The sequence below is a fragment of the Lepisosteus oculatus genome, chromosome 3 (genome assembly GCF_040954835.1).
Source record: "Lepisosteus oculatus isolate fLepOcu1 chromosome 3, fLepOcu1.hap2, whole genome shotgun sequence".
Taxonomy (NCBI): domain Eukaryota; kingdom Metazoa; phylum Chordata; class Actinopteri; order Semionotiformes; family Lepisosteidae; genus Lepisosteus; species Lepisosteus oculatus.
In genome coordinates, this window is record NC_090698.1 from 67,737,406 (window position 1) to 67,762,358 (window position 24,953).

The 24,953-nt window shown below is 43.6% G+C and overlaps 1 protein-coding gene across 4 annotated transcripts in view; it reads left to right on the forward strand.

Moving 5' to 3' along the window:
* Positions 1–24,191, forward strand: part of rusc2 (RUN and SH3 domain containing 2) — a 48,724-nt gene extending 24,533 nt beyond the window's left edge. Inside the window, exons 1-13 of one of the 4 annotated variants that reach the window (XM_015362717.2) lie at positions 2,189–2,206; positions 3,880–5,524; positions 6,493–7,003; positions 12,149–12,862; positions 13,816–14,004; positions 14,908–15,051; positions 15,815–15,891; positions 16,330–16,504; positions 16,880–16,985; positions 17,448–17,494; positions 17,824–18,874; positions 19,342–19,515; positions 20,107–24,191. In XM_015362717.2, coding sequence (XP_015218203.2) covers positions 4,028–5,524; positions 6,493–7,003; positions 12,149–12,862; positions 13,816–14,004; positions 14,908–15,051; positions 15,815–15,891; positions 16,330–16,504; positions 16,880–16,985; positions 17,448–17,494; positions 17,824–18,874; positions 19,342–19,515; positions 20,107–20,290 — 4,869 coding nt within the window. In that variant the 5' untranslated portion in view covers positions 2,189–2,206; positions 3,880–4,027 and the 3' untranslated portion in view covers positions 20,291–24,191. Of the gene's footprint in view, positions 1–2,188; positions 2,207–3,879; positions 5,525–6,492; positions 7,004–12,148; positions 12,863–13,815; positions 14,005–14,907; positions 15,052–15,814; positions 15,892–16,329; positions 16,505–16,879; positions 16,986–17,447; positions 17,495–17,823; positions 18,875–19,341; positions 19,516–20,106 lie in introns of those variants that run through there. The other 3 variants (XM_015362708.2, XM_015362724.2, XM_015362730.2) reach the window with 3 other exon arrangements.
* Positions 24,192–24,953: the final 762 nt, after the last annotated feature.

The window sequence follows — 24,953 nt, forward strand, 5'->3', positions numbered from 1 at the left end:
ATAATGGAGAAAGTCTCTTTCACCTGGCGGTCAGTGAAATACCATTAGAAAACTGCCATACTTTATTTTGAGTGGTATAAGCAGTTAATAGATTTTCAGTTCACCCAACTAATGCTCAATAATAAATCCAAATCTGGCAGTTCTAATAAAGCAGTTGCCCTGACTGACTTTTAGACTTTAAGTTAAAAGGGGAAAAGTTAAAACAGCCCAACATTAATGCTATATTTTTTTTTATTTCCAGTTTACATAAATATAGGCAGGTCTTTTATCCTGTATGAGGGTAGTACAGCATGTTTCAGTTTTAATGGACATAAGCGTCTGGTTAAAACCATCATAAAGTTTAGGGTGTTGGGTTGTGGGTTAGTTATTGATATCATTGCCTTGCCATAGAGCAAGAAAGAGCTTGAAGTGCAGTTTACCTAGCTTTGCACTGCTTGTCAAATGGTCTGATAAAAAAACAAAAAACAGATGATTGACTGCCTGTATTACTTTTCAGTACTCTATTTTTCATCAGTTCTGGAAATCGAGAATCATTGTTGGCAATATACTGTAAGGACCCCCTTGCCCGCAACATGCAGATTGGAAATATAGTATGTTGAATGGGCTAGGGCAGGGGTTCCCAACCTTTTTTGTCAGCCGAACCCTTCAACCTAAATTATATGCCTCAGGTACCCACCCACTTGATTTTAACTAAATCAAGCCTTTCAATAAATATAGATAAATGCTACAGCATATCCTCTTAACATGCTTCTTTTCACTATTTCAAAATATTAATATAATATTGATAATAATGAAATATTTTGTAATATAATAAAATATTAATATTACTACTGTTGTTATTTTTATTATTACGTTGGTATTTATTAATAGGACTATTAAAGAATTCAAAACAAGCATTAAAAGCTCACTTGCTCTGGCATAGACCGACCTTTTTAATGGGATACCTGTGCCTGGTGAGCCTTTTACAGATCATCAATCCTGGGGACAGTCTTTGACAGACGTACTCTCATCTCATCTTTCACATCAAGCATGGATCTCTGCTTTGTTTTTATTGATCCCTTCAGTACTGAAACTCCACACTCACATAAGTATGTGGTTGCAGATGGTAAAAGGATTTTCGAGGCTTTTTGTGTGAGCTCAGGGTACATGGACGAAACAGCAGGGTCCAGCCAAAAAGATGTTAAGTCACGTCCAGAGCTCTGGTAGGTCTGATGCAAAAAACTGCCATTACTGAGATCAATCAGCTTGTCCTCCTCCGTCACAGTTAAGCTGTGGGACATGTTTGTGTTGGATGCCTTCAAAAAGGGATTCCTGATCCAGTCTTTGTCAGTTTTTAAGTCACTCCCAGCAAGCATAGTGAGATGGGCACAGATTGTCTGAGAGATGTCCACTGTTTCAGCCTCCCCATCATTCAATTCTGTTAAGCAGGAGAACATTGCAGTCACCCCATTCCTTACTCGTTCATGCCAGCATCAAATCTTTATTATAAATCCTTTGAATTTGTCACAAGTCCAGTATGTTTGTGTGCAGGCCCTGCATACTGGTGTTAAACATATTCAGTTCATCAAACATATCGGGGTGAAATATGCAAGTTTAGCGTTCCATGTTGGATCCTTGAAGTGCATGGCCAAGTTGGAATTCTGATCAGATAAAAATTGATTAATTGATAAAAAAAGTCTCAGTGCCCAGCTCAAACACTCAGGACGTTTTAACAACGTATGCTCACATGAAATTCAACAGTTAGGCTAGTCCTATCAGCTAATTCTGTTGGTTTTTGCATATAAAGTCACAGTAAAGTGTTACATTTGATTGTTTTAATGTAATATATTTGACTTTAAAAAAATATATTTTTAAAAAAATTGAATTTAATTTGACATTGACATTCCAACACAATCTCATGAACCCCCTGCAGTACCGCCACGCACCACCGGGTGGTAACCCCTGGGACAGGGGAATTGGAGGTTTTGTACTGGCTGTCTGGTCAGGGCTCCTCAGGGCTGGATAGTGGGACGTTTAGGGAAACCTTCCAAGCTCAATCCCATTAGATGGTTATGTAAGAAGATGATCCTGTCCAGAACACCCTTCCTGTGAGTCATCAAGCAAGTTGGTCAGGCAGGGTGGAAGCGAAGCAGCTTGTACTCCATGTCCCGTGGCCTGGTGCTCTCTGAGGTCTGGCTGTGAGTTACTTCATACTGCCTGTGTGAAGGTAAGAGCAAACACAGCTGTGCAGTCGATTCAAGAGGTTTTCTGTGGGTGTGCTTGCAAGCGTTGGAAAGGCGCACTGAGCAGAAGGATGTGTTTCATATTTCGTTTTTCACCTGATGGGGTTGGCAAGTGTCTCAGAAGCCTCTGCCGTCCCTAAGAAACTTTACTGGTCAGTCCCGTTACACAGGAGCATAGATACCACCGTCCAGGCCTGTGTTGAGAGCAGTGGCATTCAGTGACCAAGTTAAAGTCAGAAGATAATGGTCCCATGTGATGTCAAGCTTCAGAGAATTTTGAAGCTTCTTATACAAAGAAATTTGAAGGTTTCTATACTTTCAAACAATGTGTGTGGCGGGTGGGATTCTTATTTTAAATGTGCTATTAAATAAACTGTTAATTTATATCCAGGACTTTCTAAATTGAGCTGTCCTTGAGTTTTATCTTGACACTGGTGCTTCTGTTTTCTGAAAGGCCACCTTTCAAAGGCAATGTGCTTGTCTCTGTGAAGAACACAGTTGCCCTTGCTCAAGGCTGGTTTTATTTGTGCTACTGTCAGTTAACTGTTGAATTATTGTAATGATTCCTCTGCAGTCCTCCCTGTAAGCATTCTAACCTGCTTCTGTTGTTTCACTCCACTGCTTGTAATGTGATAATGTGACCGCGAACACTAGCCTTTTGTGCTATACCATCGATTCGAATAGGTTTAAAAGAAAAAAAAGGAGAAAGAGGAGAGCATGCTCAACTAGATATTCCATTGCAGATTGAATAATGGTGATACAAAATCAAGAAATTGATCGAACACTGTCATATTGCTGTCTTCTTGATGCTTTACACAATGTCAGGAACACAGCAGTCATTTTTAGGAGTCATTTCTAATTCCTTGTCTGGATTTTCTATGCCAATATTTTTAGCAAATTTTTACTTTTGCCATTTATCTAGTTTTGTTTTACACCCACTTTGCATCCGGTTCAGATTTTCTTGTTCAGTCTCAAGTTTTAAGAGGCAAAGCAAGATGGAAATACTGGATGGGTATGTTTACAGAAATTTGAACTTGGTGGAAATACTGTGAAACCTTTCTAGTGACCAAGAGCGTAAAGATCTTGAGATGTGGGTGGCCTTTTCCAAATAGGAAGTACAGTATCTACTGGAATGAGTGCTTTTACAGATGGTATTACAAGGACTGCATCACAAGCTGTGGTTTTGCTCCTGAGGTTTGTCGGCATCCTGTACTTTTGTATGACCATACGGGTCACTGGGACAAAGACAAGTGTAGCAGCTTTAACAAAGCTTATTCATCACTGAAGCATCTGATATTCAGCTTTGTTGCACAGATAGGTTTATCCAATGTGTAAATTGAAGTTTGGCAAAACAGTGTACATTCTGATTGTAAGTTCTGCAAGAGTTAGGTTCTCCACATTACTGGTAAGATGTCTAAAAGATGAGCAGCCTGCTGGTATTTATCTTGGCAGAGGTTAATTGTTGTTTTCTAGATGCTCATCCTTAAGAGTTATGTTTTTCTTTCGGGCACATTTGGTTAAAATCAAAGGTTAAAACCAGTCACCAGTTTGGACATACCCACTTCATCCTTTAAAGAAGAAATTACGATTCTCCTGTTTCTGACACACGACCTGTTTGTTGAAACAGACCTCTAATTTTCTGCATTTGTTCCCTCAGATGTTTCCTGTGGACCACGATGAACTCTGTTCCACGTTCTGCTCCATCGTGTCATTCCAAGGACCTTGTGGTCGGGATCCTGGTGTTGGGTTTGTAATCTAGGCCCTACTGCCTCCCCACCTCCCCTCCCATTTCTTGCACAAAGAGAATGGACAGCCCCCCAAAACTGTCAGGGGAGACCCTTATCGTTCATCACATCCCACTGGTACACTGCCAGGTCCCAGGCAGGCAGTGCTGTGGCTCTCTCAAGCGGACCAACCCCTTCTGCCAACCAGACTTAGGCCTGACACGTACCACGTCCCTCCCTGAGCGAGACGTCCTGCACAGGGAGGCTCTGGTGTACAGCAGCCTGATCCAGACCTCCAGCAGCAGTGGAGGGGGTGGGGGCGGCAGCAGCCTGGTCAGTGACTCCTCTTCCTTCACCTCCTCCAACAATTCGGAAGAGCCACCCCCACCTCCCCGGCCCAAGAGCAGGGACCCCACAAGCAAAGCCAATGTGCTGAGACACAACCCATTCCTGCTGGATGCTGAGGACGATGAGGGTGAGGAGCTGGGTGGGGATGAAGGAGACAACCTGAATGGCTATCTGGAGGACAGCTCCTTCCATCTGCATGGGAATACCAATGCTGCCAGCAACAAGACGTCATCTTTCCATCTGCATGACCTTGCCTTGGCTGCTGAACCCTTCTTACTGCATGACAGCCTAAGAGGCGTGCACAAGACATGGTGCACTCTGTCAGGAAGACCAGGAGTAGCCGAGGGCCATGAGGCTGACAGGTCAGGCCATAATGTGGGGGCTCTGAAGACTGCAAAACGGTTATCAGATTGCCTGGACCTCCTGGAGCTTGACTGCCAGGGGCGGCATGGCAGTAGTGGCTCCACCCTGTCCATGGACTGCGGCGAGCAGGAGTGGATTGGGAGCCCCACCGAGGAGGAGGAGGATCCCCTGAGGAATGGACACTGCAGCCGCCCTTGCAGCTGCTGCTCCAGCTCAGATTTTGCTCTGCACGGCCAAGGACACCGCTGTTGCTGCTTCAGCTTCTCGGAACCTTCGGAGAATGCCGACCACCAGATGGGCTACGTCAGCGACTCCTCCTGCAACAGCTCCGATGGAGTGCTGGTCAACTTCAGCGCCATCTACAATAAGATGAATAATGGTGGCCCTGCCAAGCCCCTCAACCTCAACTCCGAGGACCAATCATGCACGTCCTCAGTCTGTAGCCACTCAGAGGCCGGGGGAGCCTTCTACTTGGATCTGCACACCTCTCCTACTGAACCCCGGGGTGGCACTAATTCTTCCCAGGATGCCAACACTTGTAGCTGCCACTCACCCCAGGCTGTGGATGCCAACTGCAACTCCTACCACCTGCACTGTGATGGTGGATCTTGCCACACTGAGACCTCCGACCTCACTTCCTGTTTCCAGAGCCAGGCACGACTTGTGGTGGCCACACAGAACTACTACAAGCTGGTGACTTGTGACCTCTCTTCTCAGTCCTCCCCCAGCCCCGCTGGCTCCTCTATCACCAGCTGCTCGGAAGAGCAGACCAAGAGCAGCCCAAGCCAGCCCACTGAGTATTACCTCTTCAGAAAGCCAGAGGACCAGGAGGCTGTGATGGAATCAAAGGATAATGAACAGGAGCAGGTAGGCGGGGAGCAAGGATCTCTGAGGGAACCCTGTTGATAGGAAGGGTTCACAAAACCATAAATTTACTAAACTCTTCTGAGACAGCCTGGGGTAGGGAGTGGAAGGAGTGTTCCCTATCCCTTTTATTCTTAGAAATTGTTTTCAGTGGTGGGTTTTAAAGAATATGGGTTTATTAAAAGGGAAACTGAAGATGTGCTTTTACATGCAACGTATCCTTTCTGTTTGAATATGTTTTTTTCAGCTATGTCCCCCAAGATCTTTCAAAGTGAAGTACTGAGCCATTTACCACTACGCCGCACACCTTTTTTAGTACTTTTGAATGTATAATCCAGTTAGATTACTAATTACTTAACCTTTACCCAGTTATGACAAAAAAATGGGAAGACTTTCAGTAGGTTCACAATTTTAGAAGCAACAGTATTTTTGCCTTAAAAAAGACACTGAAATTTTTTTGGGGGAATTTGCAAAATAAAATCATTTGCCATGTCATGTGTGCATTGTTCTCGTCTTACACACGACTGCTATAGTGTAGACATTAAATTTCAAACCTTGAAGTGGCATTTCGCATTGAAACTGTCCATTTCCTGTTGGTATTTTTTGTCATTTCTTGCAGTTAACGATGCCCATTAATAAAGCTGCCTCAGGGTTTTGAATTTCATACTATGTTTTATCACCTCTTCTTGTTTCAGTAATTCTAACTGTTAGTGAAGGCGGTTAGCTGTACCCTGCTGGTCACGACGAACTTGTATAACCTGTCATAGTTTGCTGGGCTGATCTTGGCTTTCGTTCTACAAAATCTCTGTTGCCATGAAACACAACAGCAATGCAAATAATTCCTTAATTTCCTCGTTGACACCAGCTGCTTTTTATTAAGTTCAAAAGAAAAGGAAATAACGTAATGGTGGCTTGTTTTGAGCTTTTTTTTTATCGTTGTTCAAACTGAGAAACATTCTTTTCTGTAACAGGAGGGGGGGAAGAGTGGCGAAGAGGTTTTGGAGCCCCCTCAGAATGTCATCGAGGGGCAGTTGTACGTCAACATCTCTCCGCCCATGTTGACCGGTGGCGGGGCCACGGGGCGGCCGCGCTCCCGGAGCTACGACCGCAACCTGGACAGGTCCCCCCCGCCGCGGCTTGGCTCCCTGGAGCGCATGCTGAGCTGCCCGGTGCGGCTGAGCGACAGCGCGGCCCGCGCCTCGCCGCCCCCCCGCGTCACCTCCTTCGCCGAGATCGCCCGCAGCAAGAGGAAGAGCGCCAGCCTGGGAGGGGGGTCGCCGCCCCCGAAGAGCAGCACGTCGTCGTCGTCCCAGGAGTTCTCCCCCATCCCCGAGCCACGCCACGCCGGGGAGAGCCGCAGCCTGCCGCCCATGCCCTTCGGACGCTGCTACAGCCAGAGCAGCGTTGACCTGACGCCACACGCCGGCCCCCAGGATCCTCAGCCTCTCGGGGTCTCCCCCGGGGCCCGCACCAAAGCAGAAGGTAAGACGATAAGCACAGGCCACGACGCGTTTCTGTTCCTTGAAGGTATCCCTCCTCCAGTGGCTGTGGCTCTGTCGGTTTCACCTTGGTATGGACCGATTTATTCACTTCAGTTTATTTTATATAGCGCCTTTCACAACAAGGTTGCGCCAAGGCGCTTAATAATGCAAGTAACCATACATTTTGTCAATACAGAACAGAAGACCAGAAGACAATGGAGGAGAGGAACCAAAAACTCCTTAGTAAGGAGAACAAAAAACCTCTGGGGGTCCAAGGTCAACTGGTGGCCCAACCTCTTTGGGCATGCTAACATTATATAATTTAAAAAAAGGAAATAAAAATGGGTTTATCATTTGATCACTTCTTTGTATAGTCAACTCAGTAAAGATCGGGACACAGGGGCCATCCAAATTTTTCCTTTTCAGCATCATTTACCACAAATCTCATGTACCTACTGTATAGTATGTACTGTACCTGTTAGACACTCATTTAACACTTTTTTTTTGTGTGTGAGGGCTGCATGTGTGCTCTTTTTCTTATTCTGTCTTTGCCTTCTTAATGTCATCATTACATTTCCAAAAATCATTCAAAATCAGACTCAAAGCTCCTCTGTAACAGAGCGGCTACCAACTAAAGGAATTTTGGAGACATTAGTGGGTCTGTCACATTTTGTGTCAGAGGACAGTTTGGGAACAAATGTGCTTTTTGAGAATAAAAGCAATACAAAATTTCACACAGTACATTACATAAAACTGCAACTTTTATTTGTAATGTCAGATATCAAATAAATGGTGTAAGAAATGATCTTCCCTTCTGAAGAAACATGAGGGTCAAGTCTTGTCTCCCATTGGTCACTGTGAATCAGAGGCAGTGAAAGGGGTGGTCTAATTGTTGTGCAAAAGCATTTTTGCAAAAAATGACTTCCTGTGTAAGAAGATCACAGGGCAAAGCCTGAGCGTAAGACCCTCCTGATTCTAAAGCTTGAAGAGATCTGTCCAGTACTGTGCTGTACAAAAAAGCAAAGGAGTTCTGGGTTTGTTATCCATGAGGTAATGTGTTTTTATTATGAGGAAACACAGAACAATATAGGCCATTGTTTGGGGAGGGAGGTGTTCAATGTGTCCTATAGCTTTTATGATTTTTTAAAAAATGATTAGACTTTACAACACTACATGACCTAATGAAGCACTGTTGTAAAACACACAAAATACAGTAAGACATACAGTACTGTACTTAAAATATATAGTGAAGTAATTGTGTAGGTTCTCTGTTTAAGTTAATTTTGTGTTACTCAGCCGCATCGAGTTCTGCTTTGCCTGACTCTTTTTACATTGTGCTGTACATATTAAGAGGCGTGAATGTAGTGGCCATGAATTCTCACTATACCTCATGTGAAGCACAGTGTCTGAACTGACTGTTGCTCAGAATGAAACAGAGTGGGATTTCTAAATGTGTCTTTCTTTTCCTTTGGTCCTTTTGTTAGCGTTCATAGAACATTAAATAGCCCATCTTCCTGTAGTTTGGCAACAAACGTGCAGTGGTAATTTTTTACAAAAATAAAGAAAAATAGACATTGTTTAAATACTAAATCGAAGATGAGCTCATATAATCTTCTCAGTTTCTCAGCTACAGTACCATGATTCAGCAATTTAAGTTTCATTGTTTAACTTGCTTTCTGTTACGTTAACAAGCTTTTGAATTCGGAATCGGACTTTTTAATGTCAGTCCTGCACAGAGGTGAAATATTAAGTATATCAACGTAACATAAAAAAGTAACAAAGAAAATGGGCCCAGCTAAATCCACTGAACTAGTTTTGGATGATTGTGTACTGCAGCAAGTGTATGACCTATTTTGATTACTTATTTCAGAATGGCCCCTCATTGTTAAACAATTCGTAGTTATGGGTCACTGCTGGCCTTCAACAACTAATATACTGTAACATGGGAACATTTACTGTAATGGATGAAGGGAGATGAAGCTACTTGGTGGCTATTTGGCAAACAGTGTTAAATGTGTGCCGTGGAGCGCTGATGATCTGGCTCCCTTACAGCCCCTTGTTTGTAAGGCAGCAACTTTAGTTTAAAGGTGAATGAAAAATGGGATGTTTATCTAGGTATAATTTTCATAAATCATAAATGGTTCCATTATTTCTTTTGACAAACACATATTTTCTACATCTGACTTCATATTCCAACTTCTTTTCACCAGTATGAGAGCAGATTACATAAATGAAAGGCAAGAGGTGTAATAAAGCCAGATTTCACCACAGTTGGTCATACAATTAATCTTCTTGACTCTAGATTTTCATTTTTGGGTCATCCACATACAGTACAGTCAGTTCATACAGAATGGGTTTGCAACATAACTTATACTCTTCTTATACTGAATAGAATAAGTACAGTATGCAGTAGTTTGCTATACCTGAAATTGTTCAGGTGTTGTTTTACTAACATTTTTTAAATCAGTGGAATCAGACATCAAGTGGAAGTCTTCTGGATCTTTTCTCTTTCTGTAGGGCATTGTTTGTGATTGATTAGACACCTATTGGGAACTTTTAACAGTGTAGATAAAAAATACATGGGTTAAACTTGGCTAGTAAGGTAATAGTGGATCATATAGTGTCTGCACGTCCTTTTAAAAAATGACCTATTTTGATAACTTAATTTTAGAATGGCCCCTCATTGTTAAACAATTCGTTCTTTTTAAAGCTTAGTGATCCAGCCTTTGTGCCTTGTGCTGTTTGTGCAGCAGTGGTTCAGTGCTCCAACCTGTGGCCGTCAGTGGTACTGCAAGTGGAGACAGAAGCTTGGAAACGATAGGGCTCCTAAATAAAAAACGCAAACAGATTGTGTAATCATGACTTGAGACCTCTGAGAGGGGGTTCTGTTGCAGGCATGGATTGACGCGGTGAGTAAGGTTCAAAACAGGCTAGTTTTGATGTAATTTGCTGCTACATGGTGGGGGTTTTCCACACGCCAGTATTAGCTGCAGTAGTGCAAGGTGTGTTTTCTTATTTTTTGCTTTTCAGTGTGCAGTATAAACAACTGTGAGAACAGAACACAGTTCTCCTTTCACTTTTGTGATTTGTGCAAGAGCTGGGAAATGGCACACAGTCTCTCTTGGTTAGGAGTTATTACTGCTAGCGGTGATTTCTTTTTGTGAATTTTTTCTAGCTTATGAAAGTACAAATCAGTTTCAGGAGGTTAATGTCAGTTCCTGTTATCTGGCAGTTGGGCTCACCTGTTTACATGAAGGACATTTTCCCAATAGAGTGCAATAGGCCTTTCGTCACTGAATCCTGTAGGTCGCAGGTTTATAAGACAGACTTTGGAACTGTAAGCGTAAGCTCCTGTTACTGTACGTTGACATAAACGTAACAGCAGTTTCTTTTTTTTTCTTAGGTAAATGTCTTAGAAGGAAATTCATTGAATAGCTTTTAAGCTGTCCATGTGCCTTTGTTTGATGAAGAGCACAACGTTAGTCTCCTTTATTTCTCTGGATTTTGCAGCACAGGAACCAGAGCGCTGAACCAATTTACCCTGACAAAGTAGCAGCCTACAGTAACACAGTCTTTGTCAGGGCTCAGCTTCTTGCAGATTCAGAAAGGCCTTTACCAGGCCAAACTGCAGATCAGGAATGAGATGTTTGTTGTAGTGTGTTTATGTTTACGTCTGTGTTGTTGTAGAGTTTTGCACCCCTGGAGTTGGACAGTCTAATGACTCCCTTTCTACCTTACCGGGCTCACGTTTTCCTCCTCCTCCTATGAAACGGAAGGGAAGTCTTTGCTCTTTAGTTTCTGTCCTCATGTCCGTACAGCTGGTGCTCTACAACTCTCTCTCTGTGTCCCACTCTTTTCCACCACTTGCCCTCTCTGATCAGCACGCCCCTCTGTAGGCGACAGGGCAATAAACCTGAGTGAGCCTGACTGGCCTGCTGCAGCCTGTCTTTCCACACCCACTGACACTAGGGAACAGCGGAGAACTCATCACATTATTATATGTTTGAATGTTATGCTTATTTATTATTTTTATAGTGCATTTACTCATAATGTGGTGCAGTAATTTAAGAAATCCACTTTTGTGTGAATTCAAATCTGAAGTCTAAGTTCTACATTTTGGTGAAGTGTGATGACCGAGTAATGGAGACATTCCAAACAACACGGTCGCTGACTTAATCAGTCACCTGAATCCCCAGTGACTCATTGCCATCAGACTAGGCATGTGAATATGAAGAAGGGACACAGTCAGAACTGACACGCACACATTTTACACATTTACAGGGTCCACAGCCGAAATTAGATTCTTCTTTCTCTTCCTTTGCAGCCCATGTGCACTGATGCAACTCCCCGCTCCAACTACATTTTACACAAACACAAAATCCTACCGACTGTAAATATTTGAATTAACCCTGTGTTGTCTTCTTACCTAAGATCACACCCGAAGAAGGCTCCACAGCCAAAATGTCGTGTTTTCTTCGTTCTCTTTTCAGCATGGAATAAACCTTTTACTTGTTCCTTTGCAGCCTGCGCGTGCTGACGGAGCTCCCTACTTGAACTGCTTCTTACCTGAAATCTACTGATCAGGAGTGTTTTTGAATGCTAGTGTTTATAGTTGTTGGTGTTCCAACCTCCTTTTGCTTCAGGTTTTAATAGGAGCAACTAAGAGTTTAATTCACCTGATTAAGTGGGAGGAGCGTTATGTCAAATTGTGACTCCATATCTTATGATAATTGTTGGGGAGTAATTTTTGGGAGTAGCTGTAGTCTTGTGAGAACCTGGGGGGAGTAGATGGAGTAGTGGGTTGTACATGTGGGACTTCCTATATCAATAAACTGCACTTAATTGCATTCTCAGTGTTTTTTGAGCCTCATGGAGTGTCTGTTTTTCCCTCAACAACATCACAAGAGGTTTTTTTTTGTATGTTTAGTGATTATGTTTTTGTTAAGCTAGATTGCGTTGTATGTTTTGTAAAGCTCTTCTGAGTGCATGATAGTAGCAGAAGAATGTGGTTGGACAGTTTGTCGACTGTCTGGTCGCATTGCTCACGGTTTTGTGTTTCCGTCTCTCCCCCTCTTTCTTTTCCTCTCCGCATCTCTCTCGACCTCGACCGCCCCCGCTCCTCCTCCTGCCTGCCTGCCCTGTGCAGGGGGCTCCTCGGAAGGGCGGCCTGTGGTGCGCTACAGCAAGGACCAGCGCCCCACCACCCTGCCCATCCAGCCCTTCATCTTCCAGCACCAGCTGAGCAAGCAGCCCAAGCTGCGCCCGCTGCTGAGCGACTACGTCAGCCAGATGTACAGCCGGCCCAGCGGGCAGCCGGCACGTGACCGGGGCTTGCAGAGAGAAGGGGAGGACGGGGAAGAAAAGGAAAGAAACGGGGCGAAGAAAGTGGCCCCGGATTCCGTGCGCCCCTCCCCTCTGGGTAGCTATTCGCCTGTCCGCCATGGGGCACCCAGCTCCGAAACGTGCTCCACCTGCACCCCGAGTCCAGACAAAGGCCACAGCACCAGTCAGCCCACGCGAAGCCTCTCATGCCCCTTGTCTGCCAGCCTTCTGCCCGTCCGGCCATCCCCGGTGCCCTGTGGGATTGTTCTGCCGCCTGGCAACGCCAACCAGACCAGAGAGTTCAGGGATGTCGTCCCGAAGGAGCCTCAGCAGGCCACGCCTCCGCAGGCCCCGAGGAAGGAACCACCGTCCTTCCTCCCATCTGTCTCGGGGTGCAACGTCCACCGCAGTTCTCTCCCCACGCTGCCCACTTCTGGGTTCAGCCCGCTGGGACACCTAGAGCCGGCACAGCGCTGTGGAAGCAGCGAGGGAGTCCGAGCCAGTGCAGCCAACTGTATGGGTGCCCGCCCACCCAATGGTACATATCCAGCCTCCTGATAACGCAGTACACTCTGTTGTTTTATTGGCTTCCAGACATCCCTCTGTGAGGGTGCTGGTTATGTTTTCAGCACTGTTTCAGGTTTGAGTTTACAGGCGCCTCTGCACTCTGGCTTTGTGTCTTTCACATTGTTCCTTCTTTCATTGCTTTTCATTTTCTGAATGCAAGACTATTGCTTCTTCAGTGCCTGCCTACTTGGTAAAATAAGCTCTAGAAGACAGCGTAAGATAAAGAGGTGATCTGCAGAAATTATCTTGTCAGTTCCTGCAACAAGTTGACTACTTTGAGTAGTAAACTATACAGTTGTAATTTTACTAATCCTGCAGCAGCCTGAGGGTCTTCACAAGAGTGATGCTCTATTATCAAGATCTAGCACTTTAATACTAGTAATTCCTTAGATAGATTCCTTCTCGGCATGCTTTGTAAGGTTTCCAAAATCCTGATGCACACAGGCTGATGTAACACTAGTCATTCTGCATCAGTAAACCACTTTGCAGAACATAGGACAAAAAGTGCAAACTCTGAAAAGCTGTCAGCTTGTCCTTAAATAGAACTTAATTTAGAGCGAGTTATACTGAGAACTTTAATATGGAACCAAAAGAAAATAAATTGATTGAATGGCAAAAAAAGCTAATAATTATGTCCTCTAATTCTTCTACATTTGGAAGAATAAAACGTAGAATTACCAGAAGCCATTATATTGTCCTTTAATTTTGTAGTCACAGTATATTCTCTTATTGCCTTTGATCACTTCATGATGTTCTGAAGAAAGATCTGCTTTTATTTTGTCCTCTGATCGAGTAGCTGAAGGAAGAGAAACTCTCTTAGGTCTTTCCTTTCTCTAACAAATGCTTTCTTTTCCTCTCTGTCCCCCTGTTTGTCTCTGCCTCTGCCTGCACACCTCTTTGTGCGTCTCCTTGCCCCCCCCCCAGCAAACCACCTCTCCCCTCAGGCCCTAAAGTGGCGGGAATATCGTCGTAAGAACCCCCTGGGCGTGGACCGGGCAGTGGGAGCCCCTCTGTCGGGCAGCTTGGACACCCGGAGACCGGAGGGCAGGCTGACCCGCCGCAACGTGTTTGACTTTCCAGCCTCTGCCATCCATGCCCATTCCAGGCTGAACGGTGCTGCTCCTCAGCCAGTCGTAGATTCAGGCGGTGGGGGAGGGCAGTGTGTGTTGAGGGGTCTTAGCATGTATGGATTTCTTGTGCGGGTTTCAGTCAGCTTCACTTCATAAAAGGCACAGACATGAGTCTTTTATATGATGGCAGATGTTTAGGTTATTTTACAGTAACAATGTGTAGTAGGCGTATTTGTGACTGTGTGAACGTGTGTCCATATGGACAGACCACAGGCAGGCACATAAACAGGGTCTGTCTGGTTCTGAGGAACTGAAGGTGGCTAAGGCCTAGGATGTGGCACTTTGGGACGTGAGCCCTCCGAGGCAAATCAGATTGCTGCTAGCAACCGGCCCTGACAGACCAGTGAGTGAAGCTCTTTACTCTGGAGCAGAATTTCCAAACCGATGCCCAAGAGTGGTAAATGGTGAATAGTAGATGCTGTCTTTTCAGACGAGGTTCTAAACTGAAGCCCGTGGTTATTAAAGAACGAGGCTTGTTTATTAAATAACAATTCGTAAACGTTGGGTTGTGAACCTTGTGGTCCTTTGAGTTTGCCAGTACAGCCTACCTAACATTCCCCGTTCTTTTTTTTTTCACTTTTCCATCCCATCTGCTGCGTAGTGGGGCTCCTGGTGCACAAAGGCCACTGGGCATCACTCAGGTGCTGCTGCATTCCAGTGGTGGACTTGACGCACATACAGTACCTCAGAAGGAGCACAAACCTCATGCTGAGAAAAACATGCTGACATGTGTTGACAGCATTGCCTAGAATTCTGTTTTTCAGTGCGCATCAAACTTTAGCCTTTCCCCTGGTTGATTTGCAGCTGTTCACTTGTTCTCTTGTTTACTTCTTAGTCCTGTTGTTGGAAGCAGCAGCTAATTGGTGTGTGCTGGTCTCCTCAACAGGCCAGTCCATGAAACAGCTACAGAATTACTACAGCGACTTCTTCCCAGACTACTTCTCGCTGACTGAGAGGCCACCTGAGGAGTTCTGTCTGTCCCCCGATGCCACAGCCGAGTCCATCTCCATCGACCTGCTGCAGAAGAAAGGTGAGAGAGGCATCGATGCGTCTTCTCGACTCTTCGAAATGATCTGTTTCTGTTACCAGTTCCTTTTATCTGAGTATGTGTTACATGTGGAACGCAACCTGAGGAGAGTCCTCACCACCGTCTTATACAGTAGATAGACGTGGGAGGATGAGGATGCTTGGTTACATCTTTCTTGAAGACATTGTGTGCAATATTGAGGTTGTTACTATATTATTACCGTTTTAACAGTTAGTATTATTCTGTCATTTGTGCATTACACAAGTCTCTGGCATTGATATTAGTTGTGCTTAGTACGTAAACATAAGAAGTAAAATTGAAGGCTTCATTTTTGTTTTCCCGACCTTGAATAGGTATGTCGTCTGAACTATTGAAGCACTACCAGTTGTTCACAGGAATGTTGGCTAGTTTTTACCACCAAAAGCTGAGAAGTCTAGTAGTTATAGACCATGTAAGTCTTTTGTGATATGTCTCAACCAAGATTCAATCTTGGTAAATGCTTTCAAGAAGAATACAGGTACAGTATGTTTTCTGTCATACTCATCATCATAAAGAGCTGGCAGTGCTTTATGCTTTGTTTGCAAGAGAAAAGTATCACTTTTAAGATCACCGAGATAGAGTTGGGAGGCGTCAGTCATGCTGTGTATTTACTTTCCATCAGATTGCTTGCATTGGTGTTGTGACTTTTCTCTGTTGCACTCCTAATTTGTCTTGGAGCAGTGCAGTGAAGTCTATTGTGCCATTTTATTTTGTTTTATTCTCTCAGGTTTGGTGAAGACTGTAAATACAGCAGTGGACTTGATAGTGGCTCATTTTGGGACTAGTCGAGACCCTGGAGTGAAGGTAGAGTCAAGTTCATTTTGCATCTATGGTTCCTTCTTTCCTTTATTGGAGTTTAGGAGTGTTAATCCCAGTGTCCTGGAAGTATTGCTGGATTTCTTGATGAATAAATGTCTGTGTTGGTGTACTTCTAAAGCTTTAGGAAAAAAACTAAACAGATTAAGTATCATACGTGAAAAGAAATATTTGATACAGTATTTATTATTCTAATTTTATTTCTAAAAAGATGAATAAAATGATTATTGTTCTTAATTCCATATTGAAATTATAGATTACAGATTGCGTTTTAATTGCCTTTTATCAAAGTGTTAAATGTTCTTTTTCACCTTTCATTAGTTTTCATGCCATTTCTAGGCAATTCTTTTGGGTGGTTCCTCTGTGCTGTGTGTTAGCCTGTGTCCAAGTCCCTGCTGAGGCCCTCTCTGTGTGTCTGTGTGCCAGGCCAAACTGGGAAATAGCTCTGTGAGTCCCAACATAGGCCATCTTATCCTGAAGTACCTGTGCCCGGCCATGAGGGAGATATTGCAGGATGGGCTCAAGCCCTATGTGCTGGACATGATCATTGGGCAGCGCAAGAGTGTGCCCTGGAGTGTGGTAGAGGCGTCCACACAGCTGGGTGAGTACATGTACCAGCCTTGTCGGCTTTTGTTGTTCATCTGGCAGTTTCTCTCTTTTTTTACTGTATCTGTCAGTGTGACTCCTCTTTTTTCTCCCTTTGTAGATCCTCCTACTCTTTCTCTGTATCTCTGCCTCTCCATTTCTTTGTGCCCAGTTTCCAAGCTGTAAATATTATACTTAATTTACCAAACTAAAAATAAAAAAAATGGATGAAGAAGCTGTTGTAGAAATCTGAGCATTGGTTATTTCTTAAACGGGATTTGAGAGTTCGAGCTGGACTTGTTTTATTCCTGGGTGACTTGTGGGACCTGGAGAGCAGAGTACTCTCTGAGCGTTAGTTCTGTGGGGGTAACTGTCTCCCGTCTCTCTGCAGGCCCTTCAACCCGCGTTCTGCACAGCCTGTATTCGAAGGTCAGCCAGTACTCTGAGCTGACCAGCCACAGCATGAGGTTCAACGCCTTCATCTTCGGCCTGCTCAAGTGAGTTCACCTGCGCCTGTAAATCCACTCTGTTCCTGGCTTCCTTTAACAGGGCAAGCATTGCTGGATCTGAGTTACACAGTTTTGTATGATTTATAATTTAAAATTAATTTGACACACATTTCTTAATGGAGATGTATGCCTAACTTCTGATGCTCCTTATGAATTGTTAAAGTAAAGCTCGATTGGATGGGGTTTAAGTGTTTAATCTAATTGCTGGGTCTGTCTTTGTTGAACATCTCCTGTCAGGCTTATACGTGATGTGTGTTTGAACATAATGTATCATACTTAATTGAGTTCGGTTTTATAGGAAACTAAGCAGTGTTTCTGTATTGTTTTTTTCAAAGCAGAAAAAATTGTTACCTAACGCTTTGGGGTGAAGATACCCAGCTACTTCATGTCTTGCGTTTACTGTCTCTGTGTTATGAAGTAAATAATAAACTGCATTTGTTTACATTTCAGCTTGCACTCTTTGGAGTTCTGGTTCAATCACCTATACATGCACGAAGGTGGGTACCTTTCAAAATGTCTTGTAAGAAGAACCCTATCTCACAGCGGAATAGTCTAACCATTGTTACCTTCTGGAGCTCAGGGCTTTGCTTCATTTGTTGGTAATTGCAGTAAGGTTTTGAAATGAAAATGAAAATATGCGCTCTATCATTGTGCCTTTGTATCTACCCCTAGATTTTGGTCTCAGCTCTGTTGTGTTCCGATCACTTCAGTTACGGCACTGGAGTTACGTCAGATTGGCCAAAGAGCATGCTGGCTTTCCCCCGGATGCGTTACACGTATGCCCCTCCTCATCCTGCCCTTGCCACTTCTTCCCTTCCTTTCCCAGACATCGTGGGAGCGCACTATCACCCGTGGGGCTTCCTGCCCCTCTCTCAGGGAGTGTGCCAGCCGCTGTTCGAGGAGCTGCTCCTGCTGCTGCAGCCGCTGTCCCTGCTGCCCTTTGACCTTGACCTGCTCTTCGAGCCCCGGCTGCTGCAGAAGGGCCAGGAGCAGCGGCGACGCAAAGAGCAGCTGTGCTCGGCGGGCCAGGGCCTGGAGCAGTCCGTGCGCTCCACCTTCCAGCTCATGAGGGGCCGGGGCCCAGCGCCGCCACCCCGCGAGGGGGCGGAGCTACGGAAGGAGGGGGCGGAGACCGAAGTCAGGCAGCCGGGACCGAGGGTGGATCCGAACGCGACGGAAGCGGAGCAAGGGAGAGAACGGAGCGGGGAAAGGAGGCGGACGGGGAGGGCAACAGAGGGGCTACGAGAGTGTGGAGGAAGTGGGAAAGGCGGTATCGTACAGAGGGCAAAGGGAGTCGGAGGGGAATCTTGGTGGGACAGAGAGGAGGGCGAGAGGGAGAAGAGGAAGGAGCAGCAGATGCCAGAGGAGGCCAGACAGAGAGACAGGCAGGCAGGGTGGTGGTATCAGCTCATGCAGAGCTCCCAGGTCTACATTGATAACTCGGCTGAGGGAGCAAAGTTTGTCAAGTGGGAGAAAAGGAAGAAACCAGCAGGAGAGCTGTCTGGGTGTCCAGCACAGGTATCCAAAGGCCAGGATAGTGGGCGCAGGCAGGCCCAGCCACCCCCTAGGGAGGGAGTGGTGGAGGGAGCAGAAGCCAGCCAGGAGACAGATGCCAGAAAGGAAAGCAGTAGTGATTTGAGCTGGAGTGGCAAAGGGAAGCCATCTTGGATGGGCAGCCCTCCCGACTCTGTGCTCAACGAGCTCAAGCAGAGCAAGGAGAAGGAGCCAGAGATGTCGGGGGCTGGCGTGACATGTGGATCCCAGGAGGAGGTGACCTCGGAAGGGGCCACCCAAGGACTGCGCTGGGGGAGGCTGTTTGGGGCTGGTGTTAGGTCCCCTTCCCGGCTGCAGAAAGCAGAGAGAGCTCAGAAGAGCAGGTTAGAAACCTCTTCCAAGTCTTTAACAGCAATACATCCATGTGCCTCCAAATAATATCAGGAAACATGTGTTTTTTACAAAATGCTAATTCAGAATTCTGAATTGAGTACATGGAAGAAGGTTTTGTGGAAGTGGAAATACAAATATTTTAACTATTCCATAAAAAAACTGTAATTTTCTAAGTGAATGTTATGTGTGAAGAATACATTGAAATAATGCAGAACCTCAGTATGGTAAAAAAAATCAATGTACAGTAACTTCTTGTTGAAGAGCAAGAGTTTTGTTAATCCTTTCAAATGGTGACATTTTAGAGAGTGACATGACTCTTATGCTAAATATAAAACCTTTCCATGTGAAAGAGTGAAACAAGCAAATGTTTGAAGAAGCACGCATTTTATTTTCTAGCTTTTCAAGTAGCTTTGAACATTTCAGTTTTCATCTTCCTTTACCTCCTCCTCCATCTCAGGCTGCCCTCGGGATGGCTGAGCTTGGACAGGTCGATGCTGGACCTGGTGGCACAGACTATGGGAGCAGGGAAACGCACAGACCTTCCCCCACAACAGCAGGCCCTGCCCTCCACCAAAGAGCAGGGTCCCGCACAGCAACCAGAAGCACAGGCACCCAAGCAGCAGGCACTGTGGTAACAAAACAGTCTGTTCATAACCTCATACTGTACAAGTAGTGTTTGAATATTGTGCTCGCATGAGTTTGTACTGTATGTGTGTGCTCCTTGTTTTAAAGTAGCATCATGTGTTTCTCCTTTAACAGTCTAGTCACATCTATTCTTATCCATGTCCTTCACTCTGTAAGTATGGCTAACCTTTTGTGACAAACGCAAAAAAAGCTATTCCCCCGTTTAGCTCTCCAACTAGTAGGACCGTATCTAATGAAAAAATAAAAGGAGGTGGTTTGTAATATGCTAGGGGCCTGACGTATTTTGTAGTATTGACAATCTTTTATTGTATAGTGGTATTGCTCATTTTAAATCTCAATCTCAGTATGGACTTCACTTCCCAGTCAAAACAGACCTGTATTTTTCATATATTTTGGTTACCCAACATTCCACCTTTCAGCACTTGTGAGAACACAATAAAATGTATTGTATTCAGTTGTACTATACAGTATGTGTATCCTTCAAAAAACACCACCTCTTTTTGCAGCTTTGTCTTTGCAGGAGTCACTGTCCGCCACCCCCTGCCTGAGGCTAATTTTTGCTTCTGTCCCCCTGCAGGGAGGTGAGGGCGCTGTGTCACCACATAGCCACAGAGCCTGGCCAGCTCAGCTTCAACAAGGGGGACATCCTGAGGGTGCTGAGCAGGGCCGAGCCAGACTGGCTGTACTGTGCCCAGGGAGACAGCTATGGCCTAGTGCCTATCATCTATGTCACCCTGTTGGAAGGGCTGCAGGGGAATTGAGCTGCCCCACCCAGGAGGAGGGACCGGGGATATCCAAAAAACACAGACCCACCTCCTTCCGGACAGACCACCGGAAAGTACTCTCATACACGTGCACATACAAGTACCGATCGATGCACACTCAAACTCAGTGCAGGAGGGCAGGCACTCCATTGCCTGCTGTGTCATGCCATCCTGGTCGCCTTGACAGACTGACTCCAGCTTTCATTAAACCGTCAATGATATCTTATTCTAGATCTGTCTTTATCTCTGACTATATCCAAGTTATGGGTATCTCGAGGCAATAGATGCATAAATTGTCACAGTCAAGTGAAATGAGATTTGTTTACCATCTTTGAAAACAGCTGTAAAATCCTCTGATATGTTGATATACGGGAATGTACACTACTTTTCTGTGCACAGATCCTAAAGGAATAGTTAATATTTAACAAAAAGTTTGGAACTCTAAGGAACAAGAAAGGGGAAAGGGCTAGATTTATTACAGTTGGAGCGCTTGCTGCGATAGAAGTGTAATTGATTACATTTGCTGTACATTAAGATCAAAATGTCTGTTGTACGCTACAGTACAGAATGATGCTCGACTTCAGCCATAGGTGTGTTTACAGTTTTTAATAAGACAGTGTTTTGTTGCATAAAATCTCATAAGTTTATTTTAGAGAAATAATTAGCATCAACTAAAAAACTTACAAAAATCCCACAAGCTGGATTTGCTTTTGATAATAAAAAAATGCTTTTTAAAGCATTTTGCGAGGTGGTGCCACAATTCCTGCAATAAACTGGTGTCCCACCCAGACTGGTGTGCTGCTGTGCACCCTGTGCTTCTTTAATAAGCAGCTTTCTAATAAGGGATGAGTGGATGGTACCACAACTCATTGGCAGTGTATTATACTTGGAGCAAATGTGATGTATCTAGACATTTCAGAGGATTTCACTGCTCTTTACCATCTTTTCTAAGTCTTTTTTTCAATAGAATGTCCAAATTGTAGTTAAACCATGCGTGTGCATTCTGTCTTCTCTGTATTTTACCAGTCACACTGGTTGAGGAAAAATAATGCAGTACTGCGCAGAGTTATAAATCCACTAATAATACATATTCATCAAGGGTGTTTTAATATGGCTTGTTAATAAAGATTAATCACTATGTAAAATAGGTGTCTAATAATACTGGGTCTATAGTACTCTAGACTCCACACCCTGATTTAGATTTCACATTAATGCCAGGAAAATAAAAGTGGATTTCATTCTAGTATGTGTAACTAATGCAGGATGGAATAATCAACCCTCTAGTTGAAAGATGCATTACATTCGGTTGATCTCTTAAATCCAAAGAAAGATATGAAATACCTGGGCATCTTTACACTAAAATGTAAGGTGAAGAATTTTTCTGCTTAAAAAAAAACATGACACAAACACATCTACGCCTGTTCAAGCCCCCTTTATATTAATCCATATGGAGTCCTTGACATTTTGCCATGATTCTTTTTTTCTGACCAATGCTGATGAGAGCATTCCCACCAGTGGATTTCAGTCAAGAGAGAGGACAGCCGCCTTACTGTACAGACATTCTCTCGGACTTTTCCATGGCAATTAAACTGGGTGACCAGCAGCCATTCCCAGACTTGACCCTGTTTGAACTTCATGTTGCAGAGATCCGGTGAGGTCTTGAAACCTGGGCCCGCTCGGGAGAGCACTCTCAGGACCCACCACCTACAGTAGATCCAAACTACTGAAGAAGATCCGCGGCTGCAATGGACAGTTACAGTACATTGTGTATTGAGACCCCCTTTCTGGCTCCAGGACCAGGCGCTGTCTGTGCTTCAGTTCATCAGCAGAGAACTGTTAGAGCTACAGGCAGGGAAAAGGGGAGAAGGAGCATGTGTCCCCACAATAAACATACTGCATCCCCTCTCTGCATTCATTCAATGAACTCTGAGCTCCACAAAGGTGTAGGGAAACACAAAAACCTATATACAGTACAAATAATATATGTGTTGCATTTAATTTATTTATTAAATATGTAACTTATTCCAGGTAGTGTATAGCTGCATAGTGATGTGCAGTACAATAGTTAAGGATGTAAAAGGAAGCGAGCAGGCCAGCAAGGATTCAGGATTCAGCAGACAGAGGAGAAGCCAAGGCTCTTGGGCACAGCCCTCGCTCTGCAGTAAAAAAAAAAATCCCCATAGGTCTGGCAATTTCTGTGGTATGAAAAACGCAATAGTGAGATAGTAATCCACTACTAAGAAACCTTAGTACTATACTAAATACTATAAAATAGTCTAGGCAGGGGCATCAGGAGTCTGAAGGGCCAGTATGTCTGCAGGTTTTCAAGGTTTCTTTAAAGCAGCAGCACCTGAAGACCTGGGGGCAGATGTTAAATTGGTCCAATTAAGTCTCTAATCAGCTGGTTTAGCCTAAGAGCTGAGTTGGAATGAAGACCTGTGGACATACAATCCTTTCAGGACCAGAATTGAACACCTCTGGTCCAAAATATGACCGTCAAACTTAAATTTAAGAGATCTGGATACAGACAAAACAGTAGTGATTACATTCTCATTTAATTTCTATTTCATTGTATGTATTTCTTTTGTTCTCAGATTTTTGCATTGTTCCATTATGCAGTGCACCACTGTACTCATGACCCATCTTAAAAAAAATAGACAAGGTGCTAAAACTTTACTTACCAAAACACGCATCACATTGACTGCACTGCTTTTAAAATTGGTATATAAGTGTGTGCATTTCACAGATATTTAAAATTGTAACATGACATTAACTTGTGATATAACACACCGACCCTTCTAAAAGTAAACATCAAATTTTGAAAGAAACGAATAATGCTGATCAAATAATTTTTGGAATTGGAAAGGGAATATTTAGTGTGTTTCTATTCTAGGGTGTGATGAATATTGTCACTTGGTTATTGGGGCATTAGATATATTTTTTTCCTTGTCTTTTAGCAATCATCTCTATCAGGGCTGTTAAAGAAGTTTTAAACATTTAAACTAAACAAACCAATTGAGCTTTAAAGGAATACATCATAAAGTAGTCAGAGATACACTGCTTGTGTTTTTAACAGGCAATGTCCAAATACTCGCATGCATTTTTAATTAATGCTTTGTAATGTCACCTTTTTTCTTCTTTAAAAATATTACTTTTAGAGTTGAATACTGTAAATAATATAATTACCACAGCTATTTTGCTGACAACATAATGTAGCTGAAATTGGGTCCTGAGGAGGGACTAAGATTCTTTATTTGCAATTTTGTAAATAAGAGAAGATATGTGATATGAATTTTTATTTGCCATTGTGGCACAATGAGGTTAGTGGACATGTGTTAGATCAAGAGGTGTCATGATCTTATGATCAAGCAATGAAAGTCCTTTTGAATCAGCTATTTGTCTTCATGGAACTGATTCAGAGTTAAGAGAACAAAATGGGCTACTGTACAATTTAAAACTGAATCCACTAGGTATTGCTATTGTTATCTGAAACAAATCCAGGGACTGAGGTTCCTGAAAGCTTTCTGGACTTGCTTTGCTTCCTATTTACATCCTTGGCAGAAATGACAGGCAGTATTACTGGGAGAGGAGAGACAGTATTGGTGCCTTTTGGGAGGACAGTTCTGTGGAGTTGTCAGCACTGCCTAGACCTGCACACACAAGTTGAATCCTTCTTAACTGCTTGATGTTTGAGCTTCAGGAAAATAGTTCTGTAAAGGGAGCAGCAGGTATATATGTACATGTATTTATTATTTTCTGTCTGTTAGTATAATAACTCCTGCTTGTACATATTCCAGGTGGCACCAATGTTTTCTTTTATCAATGCTATATAATGTGTATGGCATTATTAATTTAAGGTGGCTATTAACAACAAGGTGCTCATGTGAACACAACCTAATACCAGTGTCGTGTTTTTTTTCATTTTCAAAAAAAATGTTAATCTCCTGGTGTTTCTTCTGTATCTTTCATCAAAATGTTCTCTGTGAAATTTTGAAACCAAAGCCCCATTATAAGAAAGACTGCTCTGAAAGAGATCCCATGCTTTGGATGAAATGTTTGAACCAAAGCTTACTTGGCCAGTAAAGATCCATGGATATTTTTCTTTTTAAAGAGTGGGACTTTTACCCTAGGGTCCTGGTTAAATTCTACTCTGGTTTCACGCAAACTTAAATTCCCTCTTAATCTCCCCTTCATCAATCCCTCCTCCTGACTGAACAGTTGACACATACTGTATTTCACCATGCTGGTGGGTGCTCTACTTGCTGAATGAGGTTAATCCTCTCCTTTATGTAAAGTACTTTGGGATATGATATGATGAAAACCACTATATAAATACAGGGAACCATTTTATTTAGATATTTCATGTTAATGCAAGTTACGTTAAATCTTAGGCCAATGTAATTCAGATCTTCAGATCTAATTGAGATTCTTTTAGATCATATTTAAGTTAGAGGGAATCATTCTGAGTGCTTGATTCAAAAGCCTATGACTTAACTGCACAGGGACATGGAGAAAACAAACTAAATATCAGCAAAAAATTCAGCTGAAATGTGAAAGTAAAATTCAGCAAAAAATTATACGATTGTGACTGAAATGAAACAGTTTGAATAACAATTTGAATATCCGAACTGCAAAAATACAGCAGCACATAGTTAAGTGT